Raw genomic sequence first — 15,214 nt, forward strand, 5'->3', positions numbered from 1 at the left:
TAGAAATCCTTTGCGTGGTTTGTTTGTCCATCATCAGAAAAAAAAGTTGAAAAAAAAAAAAAAGTAAAAATGTCTTTGTTACTGCACGTTATTTGGATTGTACGTCTTTTATACGTTTGTAAGTTCACTCTCTTGTGGCTTATTTGTCTATTGTCAAGCAAGCAAGCAAACAACTACTTCTCTGGGGATAAAACACCCTCCCAGGTGAATGCAGCTCTTAATATAAACCTGTCACCTAAGACAAAACGAAGAACTAAAAAAAAAAAATAAAAAATTTCTCAAAACAAAGCAATGCTACTAACTAGCCTAGAATAAATTAAATAACCGCAAATAAATAATTACTAACTGTTTTTTCACCTACCAGTGGAGGACAAGCGGTGCTGGGCTATAATCACCCCAGAAGGAGATCACATCCGTAAGCTGACACCGGTACAGGATCAGATCAGATCCAGTCCGGCCTCGGGAAAAGAAGACTCTGACCTCCTGACAGCTGCAGGTGCGGTGCGCACTGGGTCAAATAATGAACTTAAACTCGGAAGTTAATTCATTCTGTAAAAAACATATTTTTATTTTGGGGTATTTAAAAAAAATACACAGAAGCTATTTCTTTAAGAAGTGTTTGTTTAGACAGTGAAAATTTATCTTTAGATTGTTCCCCTACAGATGCAAAGGAAACCTGTTCAGCAAGGCCTCTACAAATTATTCCCTTTATCATTTAATCTGCCTTGTATTTCCTCTATTAATCGTTCGTTCTATAAAGTATCCCCACAGTGCAAGCTGACATCTTGCAGTTGCTTATTTAAACATTAAATTTACAACTCGGAGAAAACAAAAAATCTTCAGCAAATCTCTACCTTGGGATACCTGCTTAAAATAAAATTATTTCAGGATCAGTTCATTAACTAAACTTTTAGCCTCTAAAATGTTTCATGCAAATTTATGTTATGTATGTTAGAATTACAATGTCGGCCTGAGGTTAGGTTGTACATTGATAGAGCTGAAACTGAGTTTCAATTGTAACTCCTGGGAAATGACAACTGTCATTTTCCTTTGTGTGTCCCTCGCCACATTTGGTTTTTAAGCAAAAGACAGGGCAGCGGAAAAAAAAAACAAAAAACGAGTACTGCATGGTAGCTGGAAACTATGAGGAACAGGCAAACCGGTCAAAAATGTCACACGTACACATTCACGTTGTAGCTATTGTTTATTATATCCTTCTGTCAGGGCAGACCAAACAGTGACCCTTCCAACAAACACAGATAAACTCAACACATGACCCTGTTTTAAATCAGCCCATCAGTTCAGTTTCTGCTCTTCTATACAGATGCTGCTGACTGAACAGAGCTCATATCTTCCTCTGAGTACAGCCTTTAACAGCCTGAATCCGATGAGCCGTGTACGCACATGTTCACACATGTACTTTTTACAGTAAATTAAGACTAAGACTTAACTGTTTATTACTTGAGTGTGTCCAGGAGAAGCTATTTAATGTCCTTTCTACTGTAGCTGCTTTAAAATGCACATATTCCAGTTAAGTAATTGGTTGTATTCATCATTTTTAGAACAATACAGAAAATACAAGCACAACACTGAGGAAAAAAAAAAGTACAAAGTCAAAGCAAAGGTGAACAGTCCTGTACCCATGGGGCTATAGGGGAGCTCCATCTTTAGACTGAGTGAGAAGCTCGAGCTCCAACAGCTATTCCAGGAAAACAATTAATTATTCCACCTATCCACAGTGCTGCTACATACGTACTTTGGGACACAGGCACTCTAACATTCAGACACATCATATCTATGCACACTGCCATCACAACTCCAGGAATTGATCAGTAGGCCCATGAGAGGTGGGAAGGGAGGGGTGTGATGGGTAGCAAAAAACGCGAGGAAGGGTAAAGGACGGAAGGTGGTGCAGGGTGAATGGTCTAGCCCTTGACGGGTGAGGGTTTTGAATATCTACACGTAACACTTGGGATGCACTTTTTTTTTCCTACCCCGAAAGGCTGTGAACACACATGCACATTTCAAAGCTGTGAGCTGAAAGGGTTCGGGGGGTGGGGGTGGGGTTGTGGCACTCAATTCATATATTAAAACCACGTCCCTCAGTGCCATCAGCTGCTGGGGAAGCCCCCACCCGCTCGGCTAGCTGCCACAGCAAAAAAGCCCAGACACAAAGAAAGCCAGCAAAGGCGTGCCCAAAGTCAGTGCTCTCGTTGGACGCGCTCGTTCTCATACACACATTTCATATACACACACACCTTAAACACAAACGGCTGAAGTTACAAAAGTCTGAAATACAGATGAGCTGCGACGCTGTGACATCTTCATCTACGCTTTTGCTTCGCTCGCAGCTTCCTTCTCTCCGTTCTCAACCTCCATCTCGTCATCGCTGTTCTCCTTGCTCTCGCTCTTCACCCTCTCTGCTTCTTTCTGTTCATGCAGAAGGAAAAAACACAAACCAGTCAGTCTCTTTGACAGTCCATAAACATGCTTATCCTGCCCTCTTGTGGCTGTTGTAGAAAAGACAAACCGTCACCTTTGAATCCCTCTCTGCAAATTTCTGGAACATGTTGGCGTAGATGCGTTTGTCCTTCTCGTGCTGCTCCTTGATACGTTTCTGACAGAGCACCACCTGGCCGGATATAATAGAGGTCAGATAACAGCCAAAAGATACAATTATTTTGATATTTACTGAATTTTGACAAGATATATCTTCACTCCAGGACCAGTTTGACCAGAGCTAAAGGATTACTAGGACTCCGCCTTGTAGGAAAATGTTCCCACCCACCGTGCTTCTTAATTACAACCACGAATGCCTCAGTTTACTTGCCAAAGAAGCTCATGCCAAATATAATGACACATCTCATAGTGCAACATGTGAGTGTATCGTTTTGGAGAAAGAGTCTTGACTACATTTTTTTAAAAAAGACATTCATTTATCTTCATTAACTCTTTTTTTGGTTTGTAATGAACTAAACCATCATGGTGGCAGAATCTAGAACAACAGGACCCAGGGTGAAAGTTGTTGGAATTATCTTTTAAGACATATGGCTCTATACCTGACTCTTGGCAGCCTTGTTGGCAGGATACAGCTGAACAACTCGCTGGAAGTCATCTCTCGCCCTGTCAAACTCCTTCATACCAAAGAGCGCCTCTCCCCTTCGGAACAAAGCCTTCTCATTGGATGCGTCTAATTCCAGAGCCTATAATTATAAACAGGGTACAATTAAAATGCTTTCAGCATTAAACCATATAAATATTCAGCACTTAGGAGTAAAAGAGTCTGCCCATATAACAGACGTTTGTTCAAACTATCATCTGCGTGAAAAAAAAAAAACAAGGCACTTCAACAAGTCTCTAAATATTGCTAAATGCTGAATGAACAGTTTACAAATTGCTGTCAAATCTGCATCCAGCTTAAGAGTAAAGACCACAGATACTTGATACCTTGTCACAGTTTTCTAGGGCTTGGTTTGGCTCCTGTAGCTTAAGGAAGCACATGGCCAAATTCAAGTGTGCCGCCAGCCGCAAAGCTTTCGCTTTTTTGTCGTCCTCCTCCGACAAACCGGATTCATGTTCCAGCCATGACACAATCCTTTTGTACTGAACTGATGCCTGCTTGTATTTTCCCTCCTGAGTGATATAAAATCAAAGCATTAGAAAACATGAAAAAGTACAAATCTGTCTTTAAATTCTTTATAACTACGGTATGTGCTTTGTGAATACACAATAGCCCTGCATACTGTACCTTAAAATACTGTGTTCCCTTCTCTTTGACAATGCTGCTCTGTTCCAGCTTCTCTACTGTGTTCATCTCCCATGATTCTTTGGCCTAAAGGAAAAACAAATATTCATGACACACAACTGACATGTAACTGGCCAACTAAACTCAAGCTCTGCCTGCAACACGGCGTTCAGGTGTGTTTACCTTCTCAAAAGCTGCCAGTTTGATCTTGTACTGCAGTGTTGCTCCACCAGGAATCTCAAACTTTGCATTTCCTGCATTCCCAAAGCCATATCTACAAATCAAAGACACAAATTAGTCATCTCCAGTATGGTATGGTGGTTTTGTAAATGTTGTATTACCTGTTGCAGTTTAACCTGAAACAGTTAAGAAGTGTGGTATGCTGTGTTCTAGAGTAACAGAAGTTATTTTCTTTTGTTGTCATGTCACAGCTTAGAGCTCTTTGATTGTGTTGGCCAAATTTCAGTACTGTTATCCATTTGCCTAAACTCTAAAATAATGTTATTACCCCACAGAATTCAACACATTTTTTTTCCTTTAAGTATTGATATAGCATGAAAATAATATGTGAACAACAAATGTAGATAAACAGTCTGAACAGTCTGAGATTAAAACAAATTCCTGACTATCACGAGACATCATTACAATGAAATGGCAGGCGTCTTCGTCTTGGAACATGTGACCGTACTTAGGCTTAATGTTGAAAAGTGCCTCCTCTCCTTGCTCCATAGCCATGATTGCCTTCTCCACTCCAGCTGGTAAGCCAAGACTCTCCCCATCACCAATCTCAAATTTCAATTCTCTCTCGTCAAACACTCGTCCCTCAGAGATGCCCTCCACAGTTACTGAAAGGGGTTGGAAAACACTAGTGTTAGCTTGTGCTGCAAATTACACTCTTGATTCAGCATCAAATTTGTTAACACGCAGTAGATTGTCAGCTGTGGGAAAGCAGCAACTGAAAGCAAATGATGCAATTTTTAAACTGTACGTCAATATTTTTTGCTTTATTTACGGTGCCTTTAAAAAATTAATCATAGACAAAATTAAATTACAACTACATATGAATTGTAAATAAGTTAGAGCAACACCACAATCTGACACAGGTAAGAGTATTTTTTTTAACAAACTAATCCTTTAAAAGACATTGTTCTGTTAGTCAATATCAACAGCAAAGAATTTAAGCGATACCTTCAGTCCCAAACTTGTTCAGTCCGCATGTCAAACAGTGCCATGAGTGTGTAACTGTATATGAATGTGTGTGAATGGATGAACGGCATTTAGTGTGAAGCGCTTTGAGACGTCAATTAGACTAGAAAAGCGCCATATAAGTTCAGTCCGTTTACCATTCTCCAGTCCTTGTCTGCATGCTCACGTTTTAAACACTAACTTCCACAAACGTGACTAAACTCACAACTTCTGTATCAATTCTCACATCCTTCCTTGTTAAAGTTTGTGTACAGGTAAATCACTGTTTTACAAATACCAACAAAAGAAGCTGCGCTGGTGTCTGCATGTTGCTACAAGCACCAAGTGGACGAAGAAATTGAAACATGAACCAGGAAGTCCAGTTCGAAAGTTCAACAGCAGTTCATGCTCCTTTACAGAGGGATTTTATAACTCTAGAGAGTTGAAAAACAGATCTCAACGTTTGTAAGGGAAACTGTATAGGTGGCACACTGCTACACAGTGCATGCTACAAGGTGTTCTACCTGCAGTGTGCACTTACATGCAGTTGACTGGCTAAAATTAACCAAAAACAAAAACACTGGACTCAAGAAAGCCAGTATCCTGAATCCTGACTGTTCCCCCACTATGAAAACTTGTCAGTACTGGAATCTGTTGTAACATGACATGAATTCTAGCTTTATCTAGCCTCCTCCATCCATGAAGGATGAAATGAAAAACACTGTACAGACACCTTTCAAGAACAACAGGGGGTGAGTATCTTGATAGTCAAAGTATAGATTTTAGGTGTACCAGTTAAGCATCAAATATCAAACAACAATTTCTTTAATGTTAGCAAGGAAATAGCTGTGTCTGGATGTGTTACCTTCAACAGCAGCTCCTTCATTAGGCTTGGAATATCCCTGGCCTTTAGTGATAATGCGACGGATGATTCCTCCATCCTCATCATCAGTTATGTCCTCGCCACGAAACTCAAACAGTTCAACCTACAAGTGTATAAATAGGTAAGTTAATGTCTTAATATCTATTCACATCGATTAGGGATCAAGGTAAATGATACTGTATTTCAACCACAAGTATAGGAATGTGGTTTAAAGTATGTAATGGATAATCAAAATAACCTTACATCACTGGGGCTTACCTCAAAAACAAGAGTGGCATTGGGGGGTATCTTGGGTGGGCTGCCTGCAGATCCATATGCATACTCTGGCTTACAGATGAGCTGGCACAGCTCCCCCACTTTCATAGTGGCTACACCAATGTCCCACGCCTTTATTACTTGACCTAAACACAGAGAAGACTGATTAACAACAACAATATCAGTGTAACTACAGCAGGTGAATGTTAATGTCTCTGTTAGATATGAAACCAACCTTTGCCCAACTCGAAGGAAAACTTCTCTCCTCTGTCTCTGCTCGAGTCAAAATGAGTACCATCCATTAGCGTGCCAACATAATGCACAAACACTTTATCACCAGTCATAGGTGACTCTGTGCCTGTGCCTTCCCTTTTCACCAACTGGAAAAATGAACAGAAAACAAGAGAATTACATTAAAAACGGTCGGAAATCTATTTAAAAGTCGCTTCTGCAACAAATGCCTGACACCAGCTCCACACTTCTGTATCCTACAATATGGTGCTCTAGATCATAAGAAGTGAAACTGACAAATTCTTCATTGTGCATGAAAGTGGGCTGCTTCATTCAAACCCCTGTGTGTACATGTCTTCCTATGCTTGTGTGGACAAATTTTGCTTTGAAACCATCACTGTGAGGACATTTTGGCCAATCCTTACAACTTCAAAGAACTGTTTGATGGTTAATGCTTGGTTTAAAGGTTCAGGTGTTTATTTATGATGGTTAAGGTTAGGATAAGGGGCTAAGAAATGCCTTGTCAATGTCAATGAATGTCTTCATATACCACAATAGAAAAACGAACATGTGTATGTGTGCTTAAATATTAAATGCCACCATTATTAGCATTAATAGTTTTTGCATTTGGTCTTTCTCCAAAACTCCAGAGCCTTCTTCTAATGTAGACGGTTAAAGTGGCTTATTATCCATGTTGTTGATATGATAATGAGTTAGCTATGAAACCATTGACAGGAAACGAGATAAAAGGGTTACGGTGCTGTCAACACTTAAGTTAGCTTGCATTGGCTATTTTTATTGATACACGATAGCCTAGCTTATAATAGCTAATATTAGCCTGGTCGAATGAGTAAATTACAAGCCGCCCGCTCAGCTAGCTGTATTAACATACAGCAACAAAACTGTGTTATTTACCTTTAAAACACCCCCATCTTTCTTTGGTGTGATATCCTCTCCCTCCATTGGGATGGTGTGTTGTCCTTCACTTGTCTGCTCCTCTGCAGTCATTGTCATGAAGCAGATTTCCTCCTCCTACTCTGACCTGCACCACAATTCAAAGCTAACTAACGCTTGCTAACAACAGTGGAGGCTAAAGCTAACTACTTCTCAAACCACGCCGAGGGCAGCAGGCAACAACCTGACTAACGTCAACGCTAGCTGGCTTACTAACGCTGGTTAAAGCTCTCTGCTAGCCGTGCTTAGCTACTTTTTCAATGCGACCGTAAATAAAATATACGTTACAACTTCCAGCTAGCTGCACAGAGACTCCGCTAGTGTTGTGCACCAATCACACTTGTATCCAAACAAAATATGCGCTATCGGCAAGGCTGCCTCGAGTCCACGTTGTCTCGGAGTCTGGGATTTGACAAGCGCTAAAAGAAGGACAGAGAACTTTCCAGACAGTCTAGAAGGAACCAGGGGGTGTGAACCCGCTTCGGTATCCTTACTTATTTATTACGTGTACCTCCCGAAAAGGCGGTGCATATAAAAAGAGCAGGGCAAATGCACAATTTACAGATCCAGTATATGGTCAAATAGCTAATTTACAGTGTACTTAATTCTGGTAGTCTGAAATAACCGAATAGCCCGCGTTTTGGGGCAAAAATGGGGCAAATGAGTTCATAGCCCCGTCCACGCAAGCACTACGTTAAAATAAAACATGCACGCCTTATTGTATCTTGCTTCCTATTGGTCAGATCCCTTGCCCACTGCTGTCTGTTGGCGCGGTTGTTGAATGCCCGGGTGCCGAAAATAATAATAACACAAAGTGAAAATTGCTTTCTTTTAAAGACGTCTGCGGGTAAGTATATGGCAACGATCTCTCTTAAGATTAATAGCTACAGGAGATAAAAGACTTCAGCCAATAAGGCGACTTGGGTTGATAGTAAATTAGCTAGCTAACTAGCTATGAATTTGAGAGTTTATGGCATTAAGGTTCTCGTTTCGAAACGGCTAAACAGCGTTTAAGATCAAATGTTAGCTGCATGACATGCATGAACACAAACTGGGAAGCTCCACAGTTATATGGCTATTTTACATCGATGCGGTAAATGGTGGTATTGTAGTAAAATGAGGCAAATTGAATCGGAAATTTTATAGACATAACATCACTTTAAGGAGTTATTAAAAGCCGGTCCAAGCTCGCTGCGTGCTGCTCTGCTGGTTAAGTAGCCAGGGATCATTTCATGATGACTATATCTGAACTGAAATGTTTGATGTGACCTTTGTGATATCCATCAGGGAGGTTCACAGGAATGGAGAATGGCAGGGCCCGATTTCCATTTCCCTACCAGCCCTACAACATCCAGGAGCAGTTCATGCAAGCATTGTACAGTGCACTTGACCAGGGCAAAGTTGGCATCTTTGAAAGTCCAACTGGAACGGTGTGTATGTGTGCACGTGTATTACATCAGTGCACAAACTGTTAGATTTCATGAATAACTTTCCTTTTGTGTATGCATGCATGCCCTTAACCCCAGGGTAAGTCTCTGAGTCTCATATGTGGAGCTCTGAGCTGGCTCACAGACTATGAGGAGAAGAAGAGACAGGAGGTAGCTGCTCTACTGCAGGAAGGAGAAGCAGCCCTTTCCACCTCTACTGCTCAGTCCTCCACTACCAGCTCCTCAGCAGAACCTGAATGGATCACTGATTTTGTCCAAAAAAAGGCTGAACGTGATTTGGTGACAAAGTTGAAGGTAAGACTGTCTGTGTACTTCAGATCTGACTTTGGGGTGGATCTCTTGTTATTTTGACTCTTCCTCAGCTTTGCTGTTGAACATTGTTGGATGTTTTTGTCTGTCAGGAGGAAGAATTGAAAAGAAAGAAGAGGGAAGAACGCTTAGAAATGATCAGAAACAATGTTCAACTAAAGTATGCACTGAAAAGGAAGGTAAGTGATCTTAGACAGTGGCATTTTAAAGAGCCCAGGCACCAGAAATTTACCCCAAAATTGCAGTCACTGTAAGTCGAGTCTCTGCTACTTAATGAATGAATTTCTGCATATGTCTCTGTAGAGCTGTGAGGACGATGAGGCATTCAAGTTGCTCCAACTCAGTAAAGAAGAACAAACAGAGACACAAGGAGATCAAGAGGATGAGGAACTTATCATTGCAGAATATGAGAGTGATGATGAGTCAAAGAGCAAAAGCAGGTAAAAACCATTAATGGATACCAACTGAATCAAATGATACATCACAGCGAGGAACTAAAATGAAAAGACAGTAACAGACAGGGTGTGCTTACTCACATGTTCAGATTCTTTGGGCCTGAAGATGATGAAGATGATGAACTGATTGAAGAACACGTTACTAAGGTGTGTGTGTGAGAGACAGAAATTTAGCATTGTAGCTGTAAGAAAACATGTCCTTTTATAAAGGACATGTTTTCTATATAAAGCATTCATATGTATATATTTTATCTATATACAGCATATCATTATTATCACATATTCCCTTGAAGTGAAACAGTATAATTTTGCATGTTCACAGATTTACTACTGCAGTCGCACTCACTCCCAGCTGGCCCAATTTGTCCATGAGGTTCAAAAGAGCCCCTTCAGCAAGGACATCAGTTTGGTAACACTGGGCTCACGGCAGGTATGTGTTCATTCACGCATATACACACTAACACGCTACTAGTACAAATCTGAACACCCTAAATTTGAGTATGTTTGATTGAATCTCAGGCAGGGTAATAGTAAATCCATTGTTAATGTAAAAAACTACAACATGTTTGTGTATAAGACATAAAAATGGGTTGAGAAATATTAGAAAATATTAGGTAATGGTCTTGTGGAAGTGGCCTTCATATGTATTGACACTATTTGCCCAGTAAACATAAATCTTTTTACAGAATCTCTGTATCAACGAGGAAGTGCGTCGCCTTGGCAGCATCCAGCGTATTAATGACCGCTGTATGGAGATGCAGAAAAACAAACACGGTGAGAGCCCCTCACATAGCAGCTCCATAACTGCTGATCTTACAGAGGAACATTTCCAGGTAACATCAGGCTTGTATCATATAGAGATTTATAATGCTCACATCTTTACTTATTCCTCATTTTGCAGAGAAGCAGCACGATGAAGAGGGTGTGAAACGTAAGCGAGGCCCTGCAAAGAGTGTGTGTCCCTATAACAAAGCTTCGGCACTGCAGCAGATGAGGGATGAAGTTCTGGGGACGGTCCACGACATAGAGCAGCTGCTGAAGCTGGGCAGGGAAACACATTCATGTCCTTACTACGCCACACGCCTCACTATTCCCCCTGCACAGGTAACCCAGTGCTCTTTGTACTCGGCTCATACATCTCTGCGTCTTATTGCTTCGAGTGTTCTGTGCTTTGCACTTTGCTGCTATGATCTCTCTACAGTTTTTCTAAAATTTTAAAGGCTGAGCTGCAAATTCTGTTCATTTTCACGCAGATCTGAGTTACAGTATGGTCTGTGTTTTTTTTTGTCTGCATAGTTGGTGGTGTTGCCCTATCAGATGGTGCTTCATGAAGCTACAAGAAGGGCAGCAGGGGTCCAGCTGAAGGGACAGGTGGGATTAGATGTTTTCTACTTTTCATAAGTAGTTTAACCTCTGGCACATGGTGGCACAGAGCAATAATATTTCTAAACAAAACCATGTGATTTTTGGGAATTTGAGACTGTTTGGGTATCATAAATTCTGCCACACATTTTTCAGTTTCAACAATTTGAAGTGGTATTAATTTGGCATATTCCTGACACTAGGAATGTTTTTGAACTATATATATATATATATTTTTTTTTTTTTCAGGTGGTGATCATAGACGAAGCTCACAATCTTAGCGACACTCTCTCATGTATACACAGTGCAGAGCTGACTGGAGCTCAGGTAAACACATTCATACACACCATGTACAAAGTTAAGCCTTAAATTATTCATGTTGCACGGTAACATGCTAACATCTGAACCTTCTGCAGCTTTGCCGTGCTCACTCCCAGCTCACCCAGTATGCTGACCGCTATAAGTGAGTATACACTCGCAGACTCACAGTGCATTAATTCATAAATTAAATATTATCCTGACCCTCGTGACACTTGATATTTATGTGTGTGCAACATCAGGAGCAGGCTGAAGGCAAAGAACCTGATGTACATCAAACAGATTCTGTTCGTGATTGAAGGGCTTGTCCGGGTCCTGGGAGGTGAGTGTGTTTGGGCTAAAATTAATTTTTCATTATTGATTATTGCCAGTCTACAACATAGGTAGGAGGCGGACATTGCCAGACAGTGAGGCACATTTCTGATCTTTTGTGTAAATGTTATTCCTGCAGGTAAGGTGGGACAGAATCCACAGACCCAGACCACACAAACAGGTCAGTAAATAATCCACAGACGTAAACACATCTCAACACACAGGAATTCATGATTCATTCATTCAAGTTGTGGTTCTTGTTCCTCTAGGAACAGAGATGCTTACCATTAACAACTTCCTCTTCAAGGCTCAGATCGACAATATCAACTTGTTTAAGGTAGTAGACAGTGTTATAAATGCTGTTTAAAAATCACAGTCATAGCTTGTGAACACCATTTTCAAACGACTAACTCTCTCATTCTTTCAATGTCCCCACCGTTCTCTCTGTAGTTACAGAAATATTTTGAGAAGAGCATGATCAGCAGGAAAGTAAGTGCTTAATATTGCTGTATGTATTCATTTATTTATGCCCCATAGATACTAAGCAGTTCAGAGAATGAGCAAAGTGAATACTACATGTGTCCCCTCTCTGCAGCTGGGTGGTTTTGTGGAGAAGTATGCAGGCTCAGGTGTGAGTCTGCACAATCAGACCAGCTCAAACAAAGAGAACCGACGCACAGAGGGCTTAAACCGCTACCTTCAAACGCTGCAGACCAGCCAGAGCACTGCACCAGGTCAGAGGTCACGTGTTAATGCGACTCACATATTATTTTTGTATATTTTCCAAGGTATTTCTGCCTCTGACATATCAGTCTCACACTGACATTTAGCAAAACTGTAACAGTGAACAGTCTGGCATTTCTCCGGTTGTATTTTCTATCAATGTTCATTACAAAGTATGTGTCCTGTGTGCTCACCTATGCAGTTTCTTCAGCAGACCAGCAGGGGTCTGCAGAGGCAGAGAAAGTGCTGTCTGCGTCTCCCATGATGCAGGTGGAGGGTTTCTTTATGGCTCTCACCAACAGCAACACTGACGGCAGAGTGGTGGTGCACCGACAAGGTACCTGTTCTTACACACAAAACAATTAAAGGACAAATTAAAATGCTGAAGTCTAATTTCTTAATTTTTACATACAGGTACTTTGTCAGATGGCAGCGTCAAGTTCCTGCTGTTGAATCCAGCGGTCCACTTTGCCCAGGTGCTGAAGGAGTGCAGAGCAGTCATCATTGCAGGAGGAACCATGCAGCCTGTGAGTTACTTTAAATCCACTGAAAATAAACCAAACCTTTGCTGTGTACGTTTTATAATTCTAAAAGATGTTATATGTAGGTTTCAGACTTCAAACAAGAGCTGCTGTTTTCTGCCGGAGTGGGAGAGGAGCGCATCACTGAGTTTTCCTGTGGTGAGTGGCCCAATTTATAACACAGCAGAGTTCCTCTTTTTGTGTTTTTATAATGCACTCTCTCTTAGTGATGTATTTATAAATATTTCTCTTTAGGAATGTTTAATAAATTATAGCATTCTTCATAAAAACCCTCAGTAATAACCTTTTTTGAGTCTGCGTACCTTCAGACAAGAAAGTCTTGGTTAGGTTGTACATGTTGTTTAGCAATTTATGTGAGGACAGAACTGTACTGTCTGTGGGAAAGTGTTTAGGCTGAATGTTTTTATTTGATCTATTTACAGTGCTTTATATATTTGTATTGTTAATAAATTGACTTAACTGTTCTTTTTTGCCTGGTAATTCTGTCGATAGGTCACGTAATTCCTCCCGAGAACATTCTTCCCCTCGTCTTGTGCAGCGGTCCATCGGGTCAGGAGCTGGATTTTACTTTCCAAAACAGAGACTCTCCTCGCATGGTAACAGACACACATGTACACACATTGTGTCACTAAATTCTTGCTGTAATCGTTAACTGCATTCCTTGGACGTTTATACCTGCTTGTTGACAGATGGACGAGACAGGGCGCATTCTCTCCAACATTTGTAACGTGGTGCCAGGTGGGGTTGTGTGTTTCTTCCCTTCTTATGAGTATTCGAGGCGGATCATTTCTCACTGGGAGACCAGCGGTGCTCTGACTCGTCTCGCTAACAAGAAGAAGGTTATTACCTTTTTTTTTTTTTTTTTTTTTTTACCCAAGACAGCCTTTCTTAACATATCTTAAAAGAAAACTTTATCATCAATCTTTAAATTATCACAAACACCTCCTCAGATCTTCCAGGAGCCAAAGAAAGCCAACCAGGTGGAGCAGGTGCTGAGCGAGTTCTCCCGTTGTATCCAGGTAAAACTGTCACTGCTCAAACATCAGACCTCATAACTTCACACTGATAATTTGCTCACTGTGTGTGTTGGCCTTATCCACTTACAGTCACTAATTGTCTCTTCACATTTTGTCAGAGGTGTGCCCTGGACAGCGGTGGACTCACAGGAGCATTACTGTTCTCTGTGGTTGGAGGAAAGATGAGCGAGGGCATCAATTTCTCTGATGACCTGGGCAGGTGCGTGTAATTCCTGAGCCCGTGGACAACCAGCAGCTGTATACTGTAAGAAGTATATTAAATGTGTGTTTATACATGCAATAACAGGTGTGTGGTGATGGTGGGGATGCCTTATCCCAACATCAAATCCCCAGAGCTGCAGGAAAAGATGTCCTATCTAGACAAACACCTGGTGAGACTCTTTACTGTCCTATCAGTCTTCACTGTATCCACAAATCTGGCGAAATAAGAACAAGGTTGCAGGAGTGCTGAGATAAATTTCACCGTCAGTGTCAGCAAAATTTTGTTTTGTTTTTTCTTAGCCTCACAATGGAGGGAGGAGCCCTGGCCAAGCACTGATCGAAAACCTCTGCATGAAGGCCGTAAACCAGTCCATAGGTAATGATGCAATTTCCATGACAATATATAGGTATAATAAAAATGTATAAATAGATATGTGTTTAATCCTTACGTTGTCAGATAATGCTTGGTATTTATAAGTAGGTGACTTTCTCTGCCCAAAGGAAGAGCTATCCGTCACCGCGGCGATTATTCCTCCATTGTGCTATGTGACAGACGTTACTCCAGACCCGCTACGCTCTCAAAACTTCCCACATGGATCAAAGCTCGCACCAACACATACACAACCTTTGGCCCTGCTTTTGCTGCTTTGCGGAAGGTAAGGATCAAATTCAATCCACTGTATCAATACATTATGACTAGCATGTTTAACTTCTCCATACCTTGTCCATATGCTCTTATATACAGTATATGTTATATGTTTTAGTTCTTCCAGGAAAAGAAGCAGAAGCAGGTGTAGTTTTGCTCCTAAAGGGCTCAACTGACATCATCCCATTTTCTCAACTGTATAACTTCAAGACTACGACAAGAGCAGGATGAGGAGGAGCTTCAGAGAAAGCCAGAGCGACAGTGGTCAAGAAACTGAAGTGTTGTAATTTAAAAAAAAATTTAAAGATGGTTACAGGGCCTCTGTAATAAGTTCCTTATCACAAGATTGCTGCAGCTCTTTTATGTTTACACTGATGGACATTTTTCACCCATCAGGCCACTGGCTGTATTTCAGCAGTCAACCAGGGAGGCAGTTTTTCTGTTTTCGGTACATCATACTCACTTAATTTCACATTTTATCTTGATCTTGTTCTATGTTGTACTGGTAACATACATATGTGATAAATTATAGAATAATGAATCCAAGAATTTGAATGCACACTGCAGGCTAAAGGGACATTTATCAGTTTGACTCTGGTTTATCAGTC

General features: G+C 40.9%; 2 protein-coding genes across 3 annotated transcripts; one reads left to right on the forward strand and one right to left on the reverse strand.

Moving 5' to 3' along the window:
* Positions 1 to 1,185: 1,185 nt before the first annotated feature.
* fkbp4 (FKBP prolyl isomerase 4) lies at positions 1,186 to 7,699 on the reverse strand. Its single transcript, XM_041038868.1, has 11 exons — positions 7,215 to 7,699; positions 6,304 to 6,448; positions 6,072 to 6,214; positions 5,796 to 5,916; positions 4,434 to 4,590; positions 3,929 to 4,019; positions 3,749 to 3,832; positions 3,448 to 3,633; positions 3,060 to 3,203; positions 2,537 to 2,632; positions 1,186 to 2,430 (listed from the first exon to the last, which is right to left on the reverse strand). The coding sequence occupies exons 1-11, from the start codon at positions 7,311 to 7,313 to the stop codon at positions 2,329 to 2,331; spliced, it is 1,368 nt and encodes a 455-aa protein (XP_040894802.1). The 5' UTR covers positions 7,314 to 7,699; the 3' UTR covers positions 1,186 to 2,328.
* Positions 7,700 to 8,028: 329 nt separating this feature from the next.
* On the forward strand, positions 8,029 to 14,866 carry ddx11 (DEAD/H (Asp-Glu-Ala-Asp/His) box helicase 11). 2 transcript variants are annotated; one of them, XM_041038992.1, is made up of 28 exons: positions 8,029 to 8,100; positions 8,541 to 8,683; positions 8,780 to 8,995; positions 9,103 to 9,189; positions 9,314 to 9,450; positions 9,555 to 9,612; positions 9,788 to 9,895; positions 10,152 to 10,239; positions 10,367 to 10,569; positions 10,762 to 10,836; positions 11,077 to 11,154; positions 11,244 to 11,290; positions 11,388 to 11,467; positions 11,597 to 11,638; positions 11,727 to 11,794; positions 11,908 to 11,946; positions 12,053 to 12,191; positions 12,383 to 12,517; positions 12,595 to 12,707; positions 12,788 to 12,860; positions 13,215 to 13,318; positions 13,412 to 13,561; positions 13,673 to 13,741; positions 13,858 to 13,958; positions 14,046 to 14,130; positions 14,261 to 14,336; positions 14,462 to 14,616; positions 14,725 to 14,866. In XM_041038992.1, the coding sequence occupies exons 2-28, from the start codon at positions 8,555 to 8,557 to the stop codon at positions 14,755 to 14,757; spliced, it is 2,688 nt and encodes an 895-aa protein (XP_040894926.1). In that variant the 5' UTR covers positions 8,029 to 8,100; positions 8,541 to 8,554; the 3' UTR covers positions 14,758 to 14,866. The 2 variants fall into 2 exon arrangements, with proteins under 2 accessions (XP_040894926.1, XP_040894925.1); XM_041038991.1 differs by lacking the exon at positions 14,725 to 14,866 and having other exon boundaries at positions 14,462 to 14,724.
* Positions 14,867 to 15,214: the final 348 nt, after the last annotated feature.

This window comes from Toxotes jaculatrix, chromosome 5, assembly GCF_017976425.1.
Source record: "Toxotes jaculatrix isolate fToxJac2 chromosome 5, fToxJac2.pri, whole genome shotgun sequence".
In the NCBI taxonomy this organism is placed as follows: domain Eukaryota; kingdom Metazoa; phylum Chordata; class Actinopteri; family Toxotidae; genus Toxotes; species Toxotes jaculatrix.